The 20,493-nt window shown below is 40.4% G+C and overlaps 1 protein-coding gene across 2 annotated transcripts in view; it reads left to right on the top strand.

Moving 5' to 3' along the window:
- The window catches only part of LOC116692717 (paired box protein Pax-7), a 146,906-nt gene that overhangs the window by 76,181 nt on the left and 50,232 nt on the right, over window positions 1-20,493 (top strand). For both annotated transcript variants that reach the window (XM_032521205.1, XM_032521204.1), the window contains exon 5: window positions 7,138-7,337. In XM_032521205.1, coding sequence (XP_032377096.1) covers window positions 7,138-7,337 — 200 coding nt within the window. The remainder of the gene's footprint in view (window positions 1-7,137; window positions 7,338-20,493) is intronic.

Genomic DNA, 20,493 nt, shown 5'->3' with positions numbered 1-20,493 from the left:
CAAGGGGAAAATACCGAATTACTGGTAAAAAACTTCGGTTAAAATGTACGAGCCTGAGTATAGATTGTAGGGGACCGCTTATTTGGAACGAGCTTGAGGAAAACTTAAAATTGTTGCATTCTGTCTCCATCTTTAAGAAATGTGTCAAGGAAAATTGCTTTTATATTGTTGATAATTTTGTAAATGCTACAATTTGTGCTGGGATTGTTTATTGTGTTTGGGTTTTGTTCGTTTGTTTGTCCATGGTAAATTGAGTTTTGGAGTTTTGTTAATTATTGTATGTTATTGTTTTCGGGCCCCCTTGAAAAGTTTAGTAGCTTATTTGGGGTTCCCCATTTCATGGTCCTGTTTGACTGTGTGCCTCATGGAATTTGTGTTTGAATGTACAGTGATGACGTGTGAAATAAAAACGAAACGAAACAAAACAAAACAAAACAAAACAAAGCTGTCAGTCAATCAGTCTGTACACACCGACACAGTCAGTCTGTGTTTTCAGGGCCTTTAATAAAGTTGCTTTTGAGCAACATGCTCTGTTTGTGGTTTTTATTTTGCATATTCATAATATGTACCTTACGCCGTACCTTGGGGAGATCTCAGCACAACATGATGCATTTGATAAAATATTGTCTCTGTATGGTTTGTTAGAACCTGTTACAGTTTTCATCCTCTCCTGTTGTTACAAGAACTTTACTAAGCTAGTCAGCATGCAACTACTACAGAAGAGGATTAGGGCGGATGTAAAAAATGGATTAGACTTCTTTTCCTTAAACTTTCCCTTAAACTCAGTGTTCTGACTTCATTCTCAATTAATTTTCATATTTTCACATGTGGCCTCAATCCTCTTCTGTAGACTACCACATCAGGCGTGATATCTGGCTTTGTCCCTCACCTTGTGCTCTCCATGTTGCCGTTCTCAAACTCCCGTCGCTACTCGAAACAACAACAACCTCTGAGCTTGTAAGCTACATGCTAAAAATGGAACGTTTTGAAGAAAAATGTGATTGTGCAATAAGTTGTAGTAGTGGCTTTTTTATTGTACCCATGGGGAAATTAGGTTGCAGCAGAAATCGCACAGCAACAAAACAAAACAGAACAACAATGAAGACAGGAGATGATAAATAATAAAAACTACCTGCCCCTATGGCAATTTAACATAGGGGTGTCTATACTCATGACCCATGAGGCATCATAAGGCAGGCCTGCTTGTTTTTTTTGGGGAATGAGTGTAAAGATTTACAAAGAATATGTTTAGGGTTTTTCCTCTCTAACTGGGATGTTTTGAGATTGATTGGTGGGATTGTTGTGGACGAAGTACACACGGAGATACACTGGTAAGAGCCAATGAGGTTTAAACATGTATGTATCAGCTAATTTAAATAGCTCCCAAGCAAGAACAGTTAACTTCATTTAATATTGTATGTGGTGTTTTCTGCTGTGTCCGGAGTTTATGGCTGCCCGAGATGATTGTGATTGGTTTAAAGAAATCCCAGAATGTTCAAGTGGTGTAGTCAGACCTTACCCCACAGCGCTGTGGAGATAGAACTGGACATGCAAGACTAGTTTCACCTGAATGGGGGATGTCATGCCGGAGTAGGCCGCCTCATTTGAAATGGATATCTGCATGCTTCAGATAATCTTCCATGGCTCTTTAAGAACAGCAGCATGGACACATTGTGTACAAGTGAAATCAGCTGCACAATAAATATTTTGGGACTATTTTCAGTGCATTTGTCTGGGCTTCCCTGAGGTGCAAGAACGGTGCTACACACATCACCAAGGTGGTCCAGAGAGATTAGCACCCCCTTATTCCACTCCAACTCTCAGCACTGTGCCCTAGGGGATGCAGGTTTTGATATAGAATTGTACATACCAAGCACAAGAAAATTGTTTTGTCATATAAATAACCACACAGAGCTGTATGAAGCATCATTTGTCCCTCATTCCTCTGACTGTCTCTCTCTGTTAACATGTCTAAACCACTTAACCAATTCATAAAAATTTAATTTAATTTATAGTATCAGTTCATAACAAGAGTTATCTTGAGACACTTTACAGATAGAGTAGGTCTAGACCACACTAGACCACATAATTTACAAGGACCCAACAGTTTTAGTAATTCCCTCCAAAGCAAACAACAGTGCGACAGTAGCAAGGAAAAACTCCCTTTTAGGAAGAAACCGGGGACAGACCCAGGCTCTTGGTAGGCGGCGTCTGACGGGCCGGTTAGGGTTGAAATGAAGAGTGGCAATAACAGTCACACTAAAAGGTAATGGAACAGTGACTAAAAAAATAGTTTGTAGTAGTTCATGGCATAGCAGGACACTGTGCGGCATTACAAGGCACAGCAGAGCATGGCAGGGAACTGCCGAGCGCAGCAGGATGTAACACCACTGAACTTATTATCGATAGACAATTAATCCACAAAGCAACAGGGGTCTGTAGTACAGAGCAGGATTTTGGGGCAAGCAGGGTAACTTAGGTTAACCCTGGGTTTCCCGTCTTATGACGCTGGTTCACTTTTCACCTGGACAAATCACCATGGTAACTTCTCCTAAACAACTAACCTGCTGCAAAGCAGAGCCTGTTCAACAAATCAACCCATATTTGAAGCGTCTCTGCTGATCAATCAATTATCTTGGACAGATATATTTCTGGTCTGAAGGACCAACTTATCTGTGTCTGCTTCTTAAACCGATTGCTGCCAGTGCGTACATAATGTTTAACTTTCCCGCTATACATCTAAGCAACACCTTAATTTAATGAAATACACAAATTTAATTATAGTCAGATCTAAGCGTGTCCTAGATGAGCAGTGATATTATATAAGAAACAAAACTCACAGGTAAATAGCCTTGTTTACTGTGATGAATGTGGTTTTATCTGAAATGCGTTTGTGTTTGCCCACAATACAGTCCCTGACAAAGTCTTGTCGCTTGTGTACAAATTGACCTGAAGTGCCGCTGAAATATATTTCTAATCAAGATTTATTTACAAGAAATAGCTCATTTTAATCCCAACATCTTTTGTAATTATGTTTCAGTGCAAAAAGAAACTGTCAAAAAGTATATTAATATTCACAGCTTGGTAAAGCCCATTGAGTTAATTTTTGCAAAGAAAATAGGTGTTGTCGCCTTGTCATATGAGCTTCACCTGTGACTAAATGGATCAATTAGGTCTCAGGTGTGTATAAAAACAACCCCAGTACACTAGACCTTACCATCAACTGCAACTAGACATCTGCAAACATGCCTAAGATCACCCTGAGACCAAAGTTTTGATTATCAAGAGGCTGAAGACCGATCCACTGCTGATGTGGCAGACACCTTCAATGTGTCTCAGCGTCAAGTACAGAGGATTAAAAAAACATTTGAAGACACTGGAGATGTTTTGACAAACTCAGGTCAGGCAGACCCCGCAAACAACTGCTCGAGAGGACCGTTTGTTGGCCGAAAATCCAAGGCCAGCCCATTTTCCACTGCAGCAGAGCTCACCAGACCTGGTCCCCTGAAGTCCCTGTGTCCACCATAAAAGAGGCCAAATTCTCCAGCAGGATGGTGCTCCATCGCATACTTCCATCTCCACTTCAAAGTTCCTCAAGGTGAGAGATCAAGATGCTCCAGGATTGCCGGCCCAGCACCAGACAAGAACATCATTGAGCATATGTGGGTGGATGAAAGAGGGAAGCATGGAGACCCAAACCCAAGAATATGATGAACTCTGGGAGGCATGCAAGACTGCTTTCCTAGCTATTCCTGATGACTTCGTCAATACATTGAATGAATCCTTGCCAAACCACATGGATGCAGTCCTTCAAGCTCATGGAAGTCATACAAGATATTAAATTTGAATCTCACAGCACCACTATTTAATTTGCTGACATATTTTAGTATTTGTAGTAATCTTGTTCAATTTATGTAAAACTTTTGTCTTGCCAAAATTTGACCTTTCTGTCTTGTTTAAAGAATAAATCTTTTTTTAGTGAAACTAATTTATTTCAGTGCATTGAACATCATTTGGGAGGGTTTTAGCTTTTCATATGAGCATTTCTTACACCAATTGATTAATTAAAAGTCAGGTTAATAGCAGGTGTTTCTACAAAATAGATAAGCGACAAGACTTTTGTCAGGGACTGTAAATAAGGACACTATTAATAAAAAGACAACCACAGAAGTTTGCTTATTATGCTTCAAAACCAATGCCTATTTGTCAAAAGATTTAAGAAAGTGTGTGCCTTAAATATATGTGTTCGATGCATTGTTTAATTTGGAGCAGTGTATGTATGGATGTTAGGGTTAGTGAAGCCAGATAACCAGAAGATATCCTCAATACCTTGAACTGGCTTTGTAGTACAGGCCCCTGGACACTTAGAGATATGATACAAATGTTGTGAGATGCTCTCAGAATCCACATGGTCCCGGGTCAGGGGTTATTCATCTGTTTACACCCATTGTTGGCCTGGCCTGGAGTCTGGCATGTCCAGGAGAAGTGATTGTGGTTTTGAGGAGATGACCTGTCTCTTGGAATAAATACATTGTTTCCCCCTCTGTAATTGTGAGAAGGCTATCCTACTCTTCTATTGGTGCTCTACCATCTGTCATTTTGCAGATGTCAACGTCCCTTCAAAATGTGTTTATACACTACTCACTCTGTCAAATATTTTTTGGAGCAACTGTAACTGCTGCCAGGATCATGTTCACTCAGACTGTAATTGCTCTGTCAGTCATTGTTGACTCTGCCTACCTCTCGTATGGGCTTTCAATGTGGCCTCTGGGACTATTCTCCTTGTTCCCTTTGTAATGTTTTTATAGCTTGAACTGCTTTGATGCCTTTGCCATCATATGTGCTTTCTTGCTTGTGCTTGTTCCAATTGTGTGCCACATGTTTGCATGTCTTAATCCCTTTTGCTTAGGCCTGCTGTAATTATATATGTAATATAATTTATATTTAAAAAAAAAAGAAATGTAACCACTGTATTTGAGGATGCCTATTGACAACTGGCCGGGGACTCCAGCTGGAAATTAGCCGTAGGGGCTATGCTGCTCCCTAACTGTACAGTTAGTTAAAGGGGACTGTCCACAACATTATAAATTAATAAACTACACTAAACTAGGCTCATTCGAGATGAACTAAGACTTGCCTGTAAAGTGGACGAGAGCAGGCAGCAGCAGCCGGGGCCGGTGGCAAAAAAACATTTGAAATGATTGAATGGCTCACTCCAAACCGTTTAGAAACTACTTGGCTGGGAAGAAGCAGATATCAGGAAACAGCAGTTGCTGCTGCTGGGTTAAAGTTGGCTGCAGCACCCCGACCACAGCCAGAACGGAGATGCTTAGGGTCTGCGACGTACGCTAATATTACTAGCTAGCTCCTGGCGAAGGAGGAGAGAGAACAGCATCTCCAGTCCGGATGGTGTTGAGTTGCTGCAGCCGCTAATAAAAGTCCAAAGTATATGTAGTTTCTTTGCAAACTCCATTTCGAGTCTACGTTACAAATATGTGTTGCACCTAACGTTAGCATCCCATTACTAAGAACTGACTTGTGCTTCTTGAATGGCCAATCAACCTGCCCGACATACTGTTTTACTGGCCCCGGGCCATCGTTTATGTAGGCTGTGATAGAAGCACTCCCATACTGTTAGCACCGATTCCGATTTAATACAATGATGTCAGACATATATATTAGCTTGTACACAGCAGTTGTTTTTATTATGACACAGTAGCTGTCAAAACACCCTGCAGTTCCCTGCTACGCCATGAACTACTGCAACTACTATTTCTAGTCACTATTCCATTATCTTTATTGTGACTATTATTGCCACTGTTCATCACACCCCCAACCGTCACTGTCAGACATTGTCTACCAAGAGCCTGGGTCTGTCCGAGGTTACTCCCTGAACGGAGGTTTTCCTCACCACTCGAGATTTCTTCCTAAAAGGGAGTTTTTCCTCGGCACTGTTACATTAAATGCTTGCTCTTGGAAGGACTTACTGGAACTGTTGGGTCTTTGTAAAATATAGAGTGGGGTCTAGACCTACTCTGTATGTAAAATGTCTTGAGATAACTTGTTATGACTATAAATAAAATTGAATTGAACATGCTCTACATGCGATTTGTTGATGATGTTACAGTAATGTACTGTAGATGATCCGTAATCTGAACGGATTTAGTTTCTCTGACGACAAAACTACACTAAATATCCTAGCGTTGAGACAACTCTGAACCAATCAACTGAGAGCCATTTTGCTCTTGGTCTTGCAGCCGGTTGGAGAGCAACAGCGGCGCCTAGTTCTAAACCCATGGCCGCCTTGATCTCTCAAAAGTATTGTTGCCCATGTTTGCATAACATCAGAGCAAGTCAGACATAAATATACCCAGCATGCATTGGGTGGTGAATGCCAATGATCGATTCTGCGCAGGCCTGGTCTTATCTCTAACGAGGATAACTATACGTTGTGTGATGACAGGTTTGATGATTTTTAATAAATGCTGAACATATTAAATTGACAAGTTGGCTGCATTTTGTGTTGAATGGTTGTTCTGCTTATCTGTTGTTTCAGATTATTATGTTGTTTATAATCCAGTAGACAGATATGTATGTCATTCATACTGTCCACTGGATTATTATATTGTATGTAAATGCAGTCATCTCTTTTCATTTAAAAAAATTGGGTGTTTGCCAACTAAACAGTTTTGAGCCAATAACAATGTGATTTATTACATAGTCTCACTTTGCAGCAGTAAATAGCAATATGTATTAGCAATATATGCAACATATATATACCTACTACAGTAATTAGAAGTGGACACCCAAAGACAACTCTGTCCCCATTTTGAAAAACATACCTTACAAATAAAATACAGCTCATACATTCCCCAATTACAGAACGGCTTGAATAAAGCCTCATTTATTTTCTGTGTTTATCAACCATTCATAAGAATGGCAGTACACAATACGTACAGTATTACCAGTATTATCAGTAGACAACCAGGAAAAATCAGTAAGCCAATCATCATCTTTTTACTACAAAGTATTTTAAATGAGGAGCATTTTGATTTGGTAAGCTTATTGTGTTTTTTATCTTTATAGAAGTAGCACATATTGAGTATGAAACATGCTGACATGAATGTGTTTGCCCAGGCAGTCGGATGGATGAAGTGTCAGACGTGGAGTCGGAGCCTGACCTCCCCCTGAAGAGGAAGCAGCGCAGGAGTCGCACCACGTTCACTGCAGAGCAGCTAGAGGAGCTGGAGAAGGCTTTTGAAAGAACCCACTACCCCGACATCTACACCAGGGAGGAGCTGGCCCAGAGGACCAAACTCACAGAGGCCAGGGTCCAGGTTATACACATCCATCTATCTATCCATCTATTCATCGATCCATCCACACACCCAACCATTCAATTCAATTTAATTCACTTTTATTTATAGTATTAAATCAAAACAAGTTATCTCAAGACACTTTACAGATAGAATAGGTCCAGACCACACTCTAGAATTTACAAAGACACTACAATTCCAGTCTCTATAACAGGATGGTATGGTCAATGGTGTTGAATGCAGCAATAAAGACTAGCAAAACAAGTTCAGAGACAAGTCCTTTGTCTACAGCAATTAGAAGGTCATTAGTAATTTTCACCAGTGCCGTCTTTCTGCTAAGATGCTTTCTAAATCCTGACTGAAAGTCCTCAGGTAAACTATTGCTATGTAGGAAATCACATAACTGATTAGCGACTACCTTCTCAAGGATTTTGGAGAGAAAGGGAAGATTAGACATAGATCTATAGTTGGCTAAGACATCAGGAACCAAAGTTGAGGGCAAAAAGTGATGAATTTTATCTCTAATTGATATAATTTTATCATTGAAGAAGCTCATTAAGTTGTCACTATTCAGAGCTATAGGAATGGATGGCTCAATAGAGCTGTGACTATCTGTCAGCTTGGCTACAGTGCTGAAAAGAAACCTTGGGTTGTTCTTATTTTCTTCCATTAGCGATGGGTAATAGTCTGATCTGGCATTTCTGAGGGCCTTCCTATAGGTTTTCAGACTGTTTTGCCAATCTAAACTAGATTCCAGTTTGGTGGAACGCCCTTTACATTCAAGTTTTTGCAAGGTTTATTTTAATTAGCGAGTTTTGGATTTATACCAAGGTGCTAGATTCCTTGGCTCCATCATCTTATTTTTGAGAGGAACAACAGAGTCTAAAGTTGTCTGTAGTGAGGCCGTAGCACCGTCAACAAAATCATCAATTTGGGAGGGATTAATATAAGAGTCCGTGCTTCCTCCAACCCACCCACCCATACATCCATCCATCCATCCATTCATCTATTCATCCATGCATCCATCCAATAATCTATTCATCCATCCATCCATCTATCCATCTATTCATCCATCCTACCATCCATCCATCCATCCAACCATAAGCTTGCAGTTTTGTTAGAAATATTTTGTTTTACTCAAAACATTCACTCAAACATTTAATTCTAAAATTCAACAGCAACATCTATTTTTAGAAACACTAAGAGACTGATCCTTGGCCTTGGTCTGGCAGATTACTTTGTCTCACTCAGTTTGGGCCACAGATTTATTTAGACAACATTTCTAGCATGCGTGCATGTATTTCTGTCCTAGTTTCAGTTTTTTGATGAAGAGCGGCATATAGCCCCTGTCCTGAACTTTGTCTCTTGCAGAGACCACTGCCAGTCCTAAGCAGGGCTCTGTGTCTGTCAGACGGTCTGAATGAGATACTGCCCTACAGCAGAGCAATAACATTATGCACAGCCGGAATATAGAGCAGGTGGATCAGATAACGTGACTTTTTTAGTTTATTAGTTATATTATGAATGTGCAGAACGTTTTAAACATGTTTTATTGCTAAAACACATCTGAGCTATTACAGTCCGGGGTTTTATAAATTAATTAATATATAATTGACGTAAACAGGTGCCACATTTAAAGAGGTTACATCCCCAACATTAAACACAAAAGAGGAGGAACCATGCCTACATATGTGGTAATTTAGCAGGGATAACGTTAATGGGAAAACCTGATCTACTGCAGAATACATATTTCACATTTCCAGCATAAATTGATGCACAAAAGGCAGAAATTAGTTCATAACAATTGACCAGAATGCAGAAAATTAACTGTTAAAAGCTTAACATTTTCTAGGGTAAGACCCAAGTCCCCCCAAATAATATGTGTCCCATGACTGTTAAAAAAATGCCTATTCCTTTGGGTTGCCAGGCCAGCTGTCATCTCACCAGGGATGTGAACTGGCAACATTTGGGCCACTTGTCCACTTCTCTAACCTCTGCGTAACTAACTGCCCCAGGTGTCCACCTATTATTTCTACCAGCCCTCCTTAATATAGTAGGCTAAAATAGCCAGAGTTGAACCCTTTCAACCCCAGGTTTACTGTTGCTTGGCGACACTGTTAACTGCTCCAGGACTCTCTCTGGCTATTGTAAAAGTACTGTCACAAACATAATTGTAATCATCCAGATTTTTACTCCTAAATATCAAACAAATCTGGAATTTTTGGGATGAACATTGATACCAAGTGAGACATGCATGTGGCCTTGACCAGATATCTTGGTGATTATCGGGGAAGGCTGAATTTGGCATCAAACCGTCCGAAGCACCTGCAGTATGAGTACAGCTTAACCTCTAGGAGCAATAGCCAATATTTTCCAATGTAGCCAGCGGATGTCCAGAATATGGAAATGGAAGTGAGAATAGTGGATTTTAGTGAAGTCTCTATGAACAGATATCTGCATATGAATGCAGAAAGATGAAAAACTAAAACGCTTCCAATACAAAAATGTTGTCCCGTTGCCTACAGATTCTGCATTCTTTGAGAGCGGTTCTGTTAAACTCTTTGAATGGAAGCATTATTGCAAAAGATGCCACATTACTTAACAGACTAAGTTCCATATTTACCCACTGAGTTTAACTATTACTCACAGATAGATACGTTATAATGCTAGAGACTCTGCCAGCTGTTCACATCCCAGCTAAGAACCCTGTCTTTGATCACCATTAGCTTTTGACAGCTCCCCAGTGTCCTGGTACTGCTGAAGAAAATACTGTAGAGCTGTAACAACAGCTGTTAGGTGTTCAGCAGTGGGGTGGGGGCCACATTCCTCTTGCATGTCTCACTCCCTGACATCTTGGCTTGAATCTATATTTCCCACCACTTTCAAGCCCACCACTCATTGTAAAATTCACAGCGCATGACTGAAGGGTCTGTCTCATGGGAGCTTTAATCCACAACTGCAACTTGGATCAATTAAGACCCAGGAAAAGCCCAGAGTGAGAAACCAGTATGGCATGGAAACCAGTTCACTCTGTCACTTAGTTCTTACACCTGCAGACCTTGTCTTCGCACCTCTACTTGACACAGGTCATCTTACATCTAAATTACAGCTAAATAGCCTTAGGAGGGAACTTGTTTTGGTGGTTAAAAGTTGTTTTTAGTTGTGCAACAGAAAACTCTGATAGGACAGATAGTCTAGCTAGCTGTCTGGATTTATCCTGCAGAGATCTTAGGAGCAGTTAACCATAGTCCTCAGAAATCCACCGGAGATTTCCGGCCGCACCAGAGCAATCCCCGGAAGTGGAACATCGTGGTTATAGACCACCCCGTTTATGACATGTCGTTTAGGCTGTGCTTGCTAACATGATGTCATTGTGCTAACCGAGCAGCGTTAGCCTTTACAGCAGAGCCACTTCAATACACTTAGGTATATGTTTCATTACAGAGTTCCCTGCTGATTTCTGTTTGCCGCTAAATGTTTCTGAAAAGGATTGTAAACAGAGCAACACTAGTGCAGTAAATATTAATAATTGGCTGAATTTGAGCATTACATATTGAAATTTGAATAATAATTTAAAAAAATTGAACAGTTGTAGTAAAGGTTTCACTTAAGTTGACAACAAAATCAGTAAAAAGTAGAAAAGCAATATTTCCACCTGCTTTTTTCACAGTGGTTTTACACAGCCACAGCAAGCTTGTTAAGCTAATAGTGAATTGTTAACAAGTTAAAAGGCTTAGAGGTGGGAGTAAGTCACACATTTCAGTCACAAGCAAGTCTCGAGTCACTTGGTTAAAATCAAGAACGTCAAGTTGAGTCCCTGCTATAAGTCAAGCAAGTCACAAGTCAAGTCATACAAAATCCTTAGATCTAATCCAGTTTTCACATTTATATAAAAAGAAAGACTGGAAGTCTTGATTTATTTTCAATATTGCAACAAAACTGCAGATAAATTACTTGTTGATTGTCTTTCTTATAAACTGCATGTTTTAGCAATTGATTTGAAACCTAGTCTAAAGGAATTACTGTAATTGTTGGGTCTTTGTAATCTGTAAAGTGTCTTGAGATTACTTTTATTAGGCCCTGAGCGCCAACAGCGTCGGAGGCCCTATTTAAATTGAACGAATTATTATTCCTTCTTTTTTCCGGCAAATGAATTGCCTTTTTGAGTGGCTTTAACATAATCAAAAACTCACCAAAATCCATCCTGGTAAAAATATACATATTTTAAGGGTTTTGGAAATAGGTACACAAAAATGGCTTGCTAGCGCCCCCTACAAAGTCTCGTTTTTTTTTTAACACCGTTCCTTTTAAGGATTCACCTTATTCTGAGTCACTCACTAAACTGAATCAGGTTGTGTGAGTCATTTGAATCGCTTTTTCAGTTTTTTTTCTTATTTATAGTATCAAATCCTAACAAAAGTTATCTCAAGACACAGATAGAGTAGGTCTAGACCATACTCTATAATTTACAAAGCCCCAACAATTCAAGTAATTCCCCCAAGAGCAAGCAATTAGTGTAACAGTGGCGAGGAAAAAATTTCTTTTAGGAAGAAACCTCGGACAGACCCAGGCTTTTGGTAGGCAGTGTCTGACGGTGCCGGTTGGGGGTGTGATGCAAAGTGGCAATAACAGTTACAATAAAGATGATCACTTGAGTCAGTATTGTTAAATTGCCAAGGACACTTAGTCTTACTGCGCACACCCACTCGCCACCTCATGCAGCTGCTCACAGGAGGGCCATTTAGTCACGGAAAAGAAAGTATTTTGAGCCAGACTGTTTATTTATTGTCTTAACTTAGTGTAGCGTAAGCAAAATAATAGGCTTTCAACATAGACATAGAAACAGGAAAAGAAATGCCCGTAGTGAATACATTGTTATTATTTTTTTTTAATCGACTGTCTGCTTGACCTAATTGCATTTTAACATATTACATTTTTTACACCAAAACCTACAGTAGGCCTAGCTAGGCTACATGGAGAACCCTGTATACTATTTCAGAAGTAAAATAATAGCTTTTTTTGTTGATTTTCTTTACCCTGAGCTAGGGCTGCACAAGTAATCTAATTTTAATCGCAATCACGATTTTGACTTCCCACGATCAAATTTGAATGATCGAGCGATTATTTTTTTTAAAGCGTCATTTCATAGAACGCTACGGGTTTTTTGCAAAGTCCATCTACCGCTACTACCGTCTGATCATGTGCCACTCAGAGTAGTTTCCTGCACCCTGTGCAGCTTAGTTTCTAGATGGAGACAGTCACAGAGGACAGAGTAATGGGAGGAAAACTCAACAGATAGCAGTCGGTCATACGTTGGTCTCAAGGTTTACCAGTTTACCAGTAAACGCAACATTTTGTCCAGCAGACAAAACAGCAGTGACCGGTGCTAGTCTGTGCTAGTAGCGTCTGTTAGCTGTAAGCTCCTCTAGGACGCACCAGTGCTGATGTCCTTGCACCCGCTGCAATGCTGTTTATATGGATATGGTTTAATTTTGCGTTACATGACCCATTTTGTCTGTAAAGCCGTGCCTGTGTGGGATCTCTCCTCTACTCTCTCTCCACTTAATCTCTGTGCAGCCCGGCCACACGGCGGCCCGATCCACACTTGAGATTTGTCTACAGTTTTAATTTTTTATTAACACAGCTGTATATTGTTAAATATGAGAGGCAAACCTGTATTTGTACCAGTTTTTTCCGCTGGTAACTCTGCTATTGCGGCCGCCACGGCGAAGAACACAGAAGAAGTTATTGACTGCAACTAACTTCAGTTGGTAGAGTAACAGCGTGTAAGACGGAGCTGCTGGACCTGGACCTGGACCTGGGACAGAGATGTGACCCATGGCCAGAATATCATAGTTCATAAAAATGCAGCGCAGTGAAGATACAGACATTTCATACACATGACGTATGTATCCGCCATTCGACCCGTGCTGGACCGGTTCATAACAAGTCAGCCGTCTCTCTGGGAGTAGCGTCCATAACACTCCTCTCGCAGTTATAAATAGCCTATGTGACAATAAAATTTGTTTTGGTTAAAATCAACAAATAATCGTGAGAATAATTGCGATCAAAATTTTGATTAAAATAATCGTGATTATCATTTTGGCCATAATCGTGCAGCCCTACCCACAAGGAGACACTTCACTCACTTGTCTTCTAATGATCCACTCATAGCTGGCTGATTCGCACAATTGACTGACTCACGCAAGAACTCATGAATCACCGACAACTCACGAGTCATCAACATCTCAAGGGTCATCAACATCTCACGGGTCATCAAGGACTTGTGTGTTCTTGAGTGAATCCCATGGTCTACGAGATTTTGGCTCTGAGTCTGTGGGTCGGAAAGTTCCTATAACCTGTCTCGGACCGTCTCTCTGCTCACTCAGTTGCTTGAGTTTTTTATGTCATTTCAATACTTGTGTACTCACATTAAATTACGTAGCTAGAGTAACGTTACCCAAGTTGGTTACTCGCAAAAAACAATTGAGACACTGCCATTGAAGTGATCCTGACTGGTCCTGGCTAACCGTGGCTAACCTTGCCTAACACCGCCGTGATAATCCTGTTAACGGCTAACGTTACCAGAAGACCAGGCAAGCGGCCACGACTGTTTACAACGTGTAGCCTGTTCAGTGGCCTGTAAACACTGGCATCGTCACTACCGTTAGTGATGACTACGATGCCTACGGTGCTTCAACAAAATGAACATCGTCTGTGTTTTTGTCATTTTTGAACCGGAAGGTACCGTAAGTATTGGTTCTGGTGACATCCATAAATTGTAGTAAGACTCAACTGATCCGAGTTAATGATACTAGAGACTCGCAAATTGTGAGTTAATTTAGAGATTTGGGTTAAAGATCCAAGGGAAAAACGAATCAAACAGATTTAGGGTTAAATTGTGTATTAATGCTAGGATGTCTACACTTCTGTGTGAGTCAAAAAGTTTGCCACTTTACTCAAAACAAATTCCAAAATACCTGTTCATGTCTGTCTTCTTTAGTCTGTTATCTGCTATTTAGTTTTTTTTGCTGGCACACGTCACTTACACATTTTACACTTACTGTACAGTTAACATATGTGTGCTCATTAGGGATGAGCGAGTACAGCATTATCTGTATCTGTATCTGTATCTGTTTACCACATGAATTATCTGTATCCGTATCCATACTCGGACTGGGCGGGGCCTAAACCGGAAGTGGTCAGATTTAACCAGGAAGTGGGTCGGGTTCTCTTGAAATGTGCGGGGCTTTAACCGGTATGTTGTTTAAGCATGGAATTGATATGAATGCAATCTTTTTTTATTTTTTTTATTTCTTTTATTTCCACACAAGGTATATGTGTGAGTGTGTGTGTGTGTGTGTGTATGTGTGTGTGTGTGTGTCTGTGTGTGTGTGTGTGTGTGTGTGTGTGTGTGTGTGTGTGTGTGTGTGTGTGTGTGTGTGTGTGAGTGAGTAAGAGAGAGACACAGAGAGAGAGGGGGCGGGGGGCAGTTGACAGTAAAAAAAAGAAAATCTCCGATGGCAGAGACGCAACAGGAGTTGCATTTAAACCAAGCAGCATGTCTGAAACCCACGTTCACCAGAAATCTACTGGTTACTATGTAAGGACTACAAACCGAAGTTAAAAACAAACCTGAAGCTGAAGAAACCCTAAACGTTAGCGGAACAAATCCGCAGACCCGATTGACTGACGGAGCGGGAGCGGGAGCGAGCGAGCGAGCGAGAGAGAGAGAGAGAGAGCATTTCTCCATGTTCTGTGTGTGTGTGTGATTGATCCGAGCGTGTTTGTAGGCGGGGGGGCGCTGTGATTATCACAGAACGCTGCGCGGCCAGTTGAGGAGTTGTATTCAATCCGAGCATGGATATTGACTCATATTACTCATATAATACTTGTACTCTGCAAAAGCGCTTTATCCGTACCGGATACTCGTTTCCGCCGGATACTCGGATCACCCCTAGTGCTCATCATCACATGTACATTTTAATGTACTGGTGTCATTGTTGAATCCATTGTGAATACATATTCCTAAAATTGTATGATGTTTTTGTTGAGTTATTATTACACATTACTTTTTCTGACCTTTTTGAATCTCACTGCTGACAAATAACCCATATTACAAAAAAGACTAAAACTAATACAAAAATAAAATTAAGCATTTAAAAAAAACTAAACTAGCAAACAAAATTAATTAAAACTAACCTGAATTTGAAAGTCAAAACAAAATAAAAACGAATGAAAAATGCAAAACTAATTAGTATCCAGTCAAGTTGTGCAACTGTCAGGATTACTGCCAGTATACTATTATTTAGAGTGTTGTAAACATTCCTGTTGCTGCTCTAGAACCAACATTTAGTCATTTTAAAATAGATCAGCCAGACGCTAGCAGAATAAGCACAGTTCAACTCCCTTCAATATAAGCCTTGTTTAACCAAGGTTATTTTGTCATTATTATAATTTATGGCACACAGTGACAACTAACAACGTCCCTACTTCATTACTGAGCATTTTTGTTTCATACAAAAGATACATTCAAATTATTAATCAATTTGAACAAAACAAAGAATGTGCTGTTTGGAAACGGCAAAATAAACACTAGCATACAAAGTTCATATAAAAAGAGCATGTGAAAGTACATTTCTGGGTGTGGTGTTGGACCAGGAAACCTCATATAAGACATGTGAGAGCAAAGTTGGCCAGGAGCGTTGAAGTTCTGGAAAAAATCAAGACACAATCCGGATCCTTCTGTCTGTTCACTCGTATTACTGGCTCTGACTTACAGTGTGAGGCACCTACAGCACATTACACTCATAACAAGCCATTTTGTGATCACACTAACATCCTGTTTTAAAGGCACAGGCTTGGTAGCTTAAAGAGGTGGTATAATTGAACACTGAACAATCTGTGTAACATATTAAACATGTTCTCAGAAAGAGAGGTTTAATAAATCTAAAAATATCTAAAAGCATGTCAGATGGTGCAATGAATGCAGTTCAGTGTCATCAACTTGCGTCATCCCTCTGCAAATGCTCTCATGTTCTGAATGTAACAGAAACTTGAAAATTATTCAAAAAATTCAAAAAATGTCAAATCATAACAGGAGTTATCGCAAGACACTTTACAGATAGAGTAGGTCTAGATGACACACTATCATTTACAAAGAGCCAACAATCCCCCCCCAAGAGCAAACATTTGTTGCAAGGATAAACCTCCTTTAAACAGGCAGAACACTCAGACAGACCCAGACTCTAGGTGGGCGGCCATCTGCCGCTACAGGATGGGAGACAGAGACACTGATACAGATATACAGAAATATGATTCATAATAATTATAGCAGTTGGTATGATGAACAACTGATTTGTTCGCAGTACTGCTGCTGATATTCATACAGGAGTTGCCAGTGATAGACCCAGGCAGATTCTGGTCAGGCTACTGGATGTTCAGGAGAAGGTGAGCATTTTCCTCTTTTCCAAAGGAAAGACAGAGCGGAAGTCATATTTACATATATCCACGCTTTAGTCTGAAAAAGTACTTTGACTCTGTGAAGCAGAGACTTTGTGAGCTGAACCTACAGTATTCCATACTATATACCTTCACAATGAAGGTGTTGGTGATAACAGCAGCTCTTCAGCTGTCATGTCTCCTACCAACTCTCTGTCTTAGGATCCTTTATTGAGCCACTCTCCAAAGTCATGTCTTTGGACTACTGAGTTGATCAGACTTGACTTCTTCTGCTTCTCTTGTAGAAGTACCTGAGGGCGTCAACACCAGTTCTAATTATTTCAGTTTCCTCTACAGAAATAAGAGTCCAAATGATCTTCTACACTTGAAAGGCATGTTTCCAATTGCTCCAAATGAAAAAAAGGAGGATTCCTGGAGAAAATGGGCAGGTGGAAAGCTGGAGGCAATGCATAGATTCCTGCTATGTGTGTGTGTGTATATGTGTGTGTGTGTGTGTGTGTGTCTGTGTCTGTGTCTGTGCATGTGCGTGTGTGTGTGTGCATGTGTGTTTTAACTCATACGACTGGTATATGGATAAAAATGCAGTTAACTGTGGGATCCTAATGTGGGTCAGTGTGTGGAGACAAATCCAGGCTCTGTGGGTGTTTTTTCTGCAAAGCGTCAGGCTGCTACTTGCCCTGAAAGTCTCTCTTTTTGTTCGCTTTAATTAAGAACTTGGAAATTAGTGCCCTGCTGAGTTGAAAAAGAAGACTGTTCAGCTTTTGGCACTACATCCTTGGTCATTTACAATGTGCCGATTTGGTCAGTGTACTACTGGTGTGTGTGTGTGTGGTGTGGTGTGTGTGTGTGTGGTGTGTGGTGTGGTGTGGTGTGTGTGTGTGTGTGTGTGGTGGTGTGGGTGTGTGATGTGTGTGTTTGTATTTAGATGACAGACGGCTAATTTACAACAACATTGAATGCACCATTATCTGAATGAATTGCAATTGGACTACTACAACTTTGACTCCGGCAGTAACCTTGTGTCTCAAAGGTCAGCTAGTCTCTTCTGTGTCTTTAGCTGCAGACTGTTGGACGTCCCACTGTTGGAATCCTTTCCATTGAAATACAGTCACACTTTACACTAGGCTGAAACAGGGCAAGTTTTAAATGTGTTTTTAGCCTCTAAACATGTTCAACATTCCATTAATAGTGCCTACCCATGTGCAGTGATTCCTTCTGAGGGAACACAGTGAATCTGACTGCTGTAGATGTGACAGAAAAGCATAAAAGTTGTGTTAATTCAGCTGTGTTTAGTTCATGTGTTGATACTGCAAGGAGTGCTTCGGGACAGTCTACAAACTTCAACATTGAAAAGAGATACAAACATATTTTCAAAAATAAGCATATGTTTATTTTTTTAAAGTAAGTGCTGTAATACAACTAGCAGGAGACCAGTTATAATTTAGGTGAGTTTGGAGACACTACCTCATTTAATCATTAAATTGATAGCCTACATATTTTTGTTTTATCTCTTTTCTGTGTTGTAGTTTGTAGATGGTCACTAAGCTGCCTCTCAACACTGAAACTAAACACAGCCGAACTTTCATGCATTTCTGTCACATCTACTGCAGTCAGAATCCCTGTGTTCCCTCGGAAGGAATCACTTAACATGTTTAGGCACTTGTATTGACATTTTGAACCTAAAGACTGAAAACATGTTAAACTTGCCTTGTTTAAGCCTATTGGGTTCTAACTCCTCAGTAAATGTAATACAACACTTTTTATGCCACATGGGATCGTTTTGTCATTGATTACATTCCAGTTAGCAACACAGTTAAACAACAGATACCTTATTTATTGATGACGGGGAGTGATTTGTTCACTGAGGTAAATGCATGTTTTGACAAAAGGACACTTAAAGGGAACAAACCTTACTCACGACAATCCCAGCAGTCCCATGTGCAGCCACTGACCAAGCGGGTGTGAGAATGGGTCAAATTACTTTCCTTGTTTCTGATATGAAGACGAGACGTGTGTGACTCGGAACATCTCACATTTACCAACAAAACCTACAGCAAATTCAAATAATACAGCCACAATTATACAGAGGAAGCCTAATACTATCATTAGTGTAGCATGGAGACTGTACCATTATTCTTCTTTTCTGTGTTTCTTAATTTCTAAATTGACCAACATGTTTCTTCTTTAAAACCTTTTATTTATTTTTCAGTTTACATTCAAGCCACAAAAATACCATAAAACATGACTTATTTTGAAAAAGTGACCCCATATAAAATAAATCCAATGCTTTTGTACATGTGTTAAATTAGCTGATCATAATGTAAATTAGTGAGCCACTGGTAACGCTCATCTGCTAACACTGACAGCCACACACCTCCAAAAATATTAACTACGCTTAATTCACGTACCTGAGACTCTACACCTGACAGTCCCTGGTCTCCCTGTTCCTTACCTGAGACTCTACACCTGACTGTCCCTGGTCTCCCTGTTCTTTACCTAAGACTCTACACCTTACTGTCTCTTGTGCCCCTGTTCCTTACCTGAGACTCTACACCTGACTGTCCCTGGTCTCCCTGTTCCTTACCTAAAACTCTACACCTGACTGTCCCTGGTCTCCCTGTTCCTTACCTGAGACTCTACCTGACTGTCCCTGGTCTCCCTGTTCTTTACCTAAGACTCCACACCTGACTGTCTCTTGTGCCCCTGTTTCTTACCTGAGACTCTACACCTGACTGTCCCTGGTCTCCCTGTTCCTTACCTAAAACTCCACACCTGACTGTCCCTGGTCTCTCTGTTCCTTACCTGAGACTCTACACCTGACTGCCTCTGGTGCCCCTGTTCCTTACCTGAGACTCTACACCTGACTGTCCCTGGTCTCCCTGTTCCTTACCTGAGACTCTACACCTGACTGTCCCTGGTCTCCCTGTTCCTTACCTGAGACTCTACACCTGACTGTCCCTTGTCTCCCTGTTCCTTACCTGAGACTCTACACCTGACTGTCCCTGGTCTCCCTGTTCCTTACCTGAGACCCTACAACTGACTGTCCCTGGTCTCCCTGTTCCTCCAACAACACAAATCTTTAACGTCAGATGTCTAAATATGAGTTCATAGGTTCACCACGCGGTCATATTATAATTGTAAAATGATCTTGCGTCCTGCACATAAATATTAGGTTTCTTCTGGGACAGAGGATATAACTGCAGCAAACCTACTGATCTACCACTTAACATCATATTGAGCAAAATACAACCTGTAGATCTTCAAAATTAACCCTGATATCAGTTCACACACGCAACGTCAGGCTTATTGCCGTGTTTACTTTAGTTGTATGGGTGCATTTCTATCAAACGAGCTATTAAACAAGCTAGGTAACGTTACATATTACACTAACATAGCAAACGTTTTTGTCAAGACTAATTTATTTGATTTAATTTATTATCATTTTTACCTGAGAAAAGAACAACTTCATCCAATGTTATTGTGTATAAAAGAGCCTTGAACCGCCTACAGACTATATTCCACAACTAACGTTACCACCAGAATGATCTCTTGTTCTCTCCTACTACGGTCTGCCGTATCAGACTTTTGATGCGGATGTAAGATAAAGTGACTGAAGTAAACTCAGAACTGAAATTGGTATTTTTGCATTGTGTTATTCATCAGCAGGTGTTGTGTAAGTCAGTGCTAAAACTGAACCATGTTATTGATGTTGTAA

Source organism: Etheostoma spectabile, chromosome 7 (assembly GCF_008692095.1).
Source record: "Etheostoma spectabile isolate EspeVRDwgs_2016 chromosome 7, UIUC_Espe_1.0, whole genome shotgun sequence".
NCBI classification, from domain to species: Eukaryota; Metazoa; Chordata; class Actinopteri; order Perciformes; family Percidae; genus Etheostoma; species Etheostoma spectabile.
This window is presented reverse-complemented; position numbering and strand designations above follow the sequence as displayed.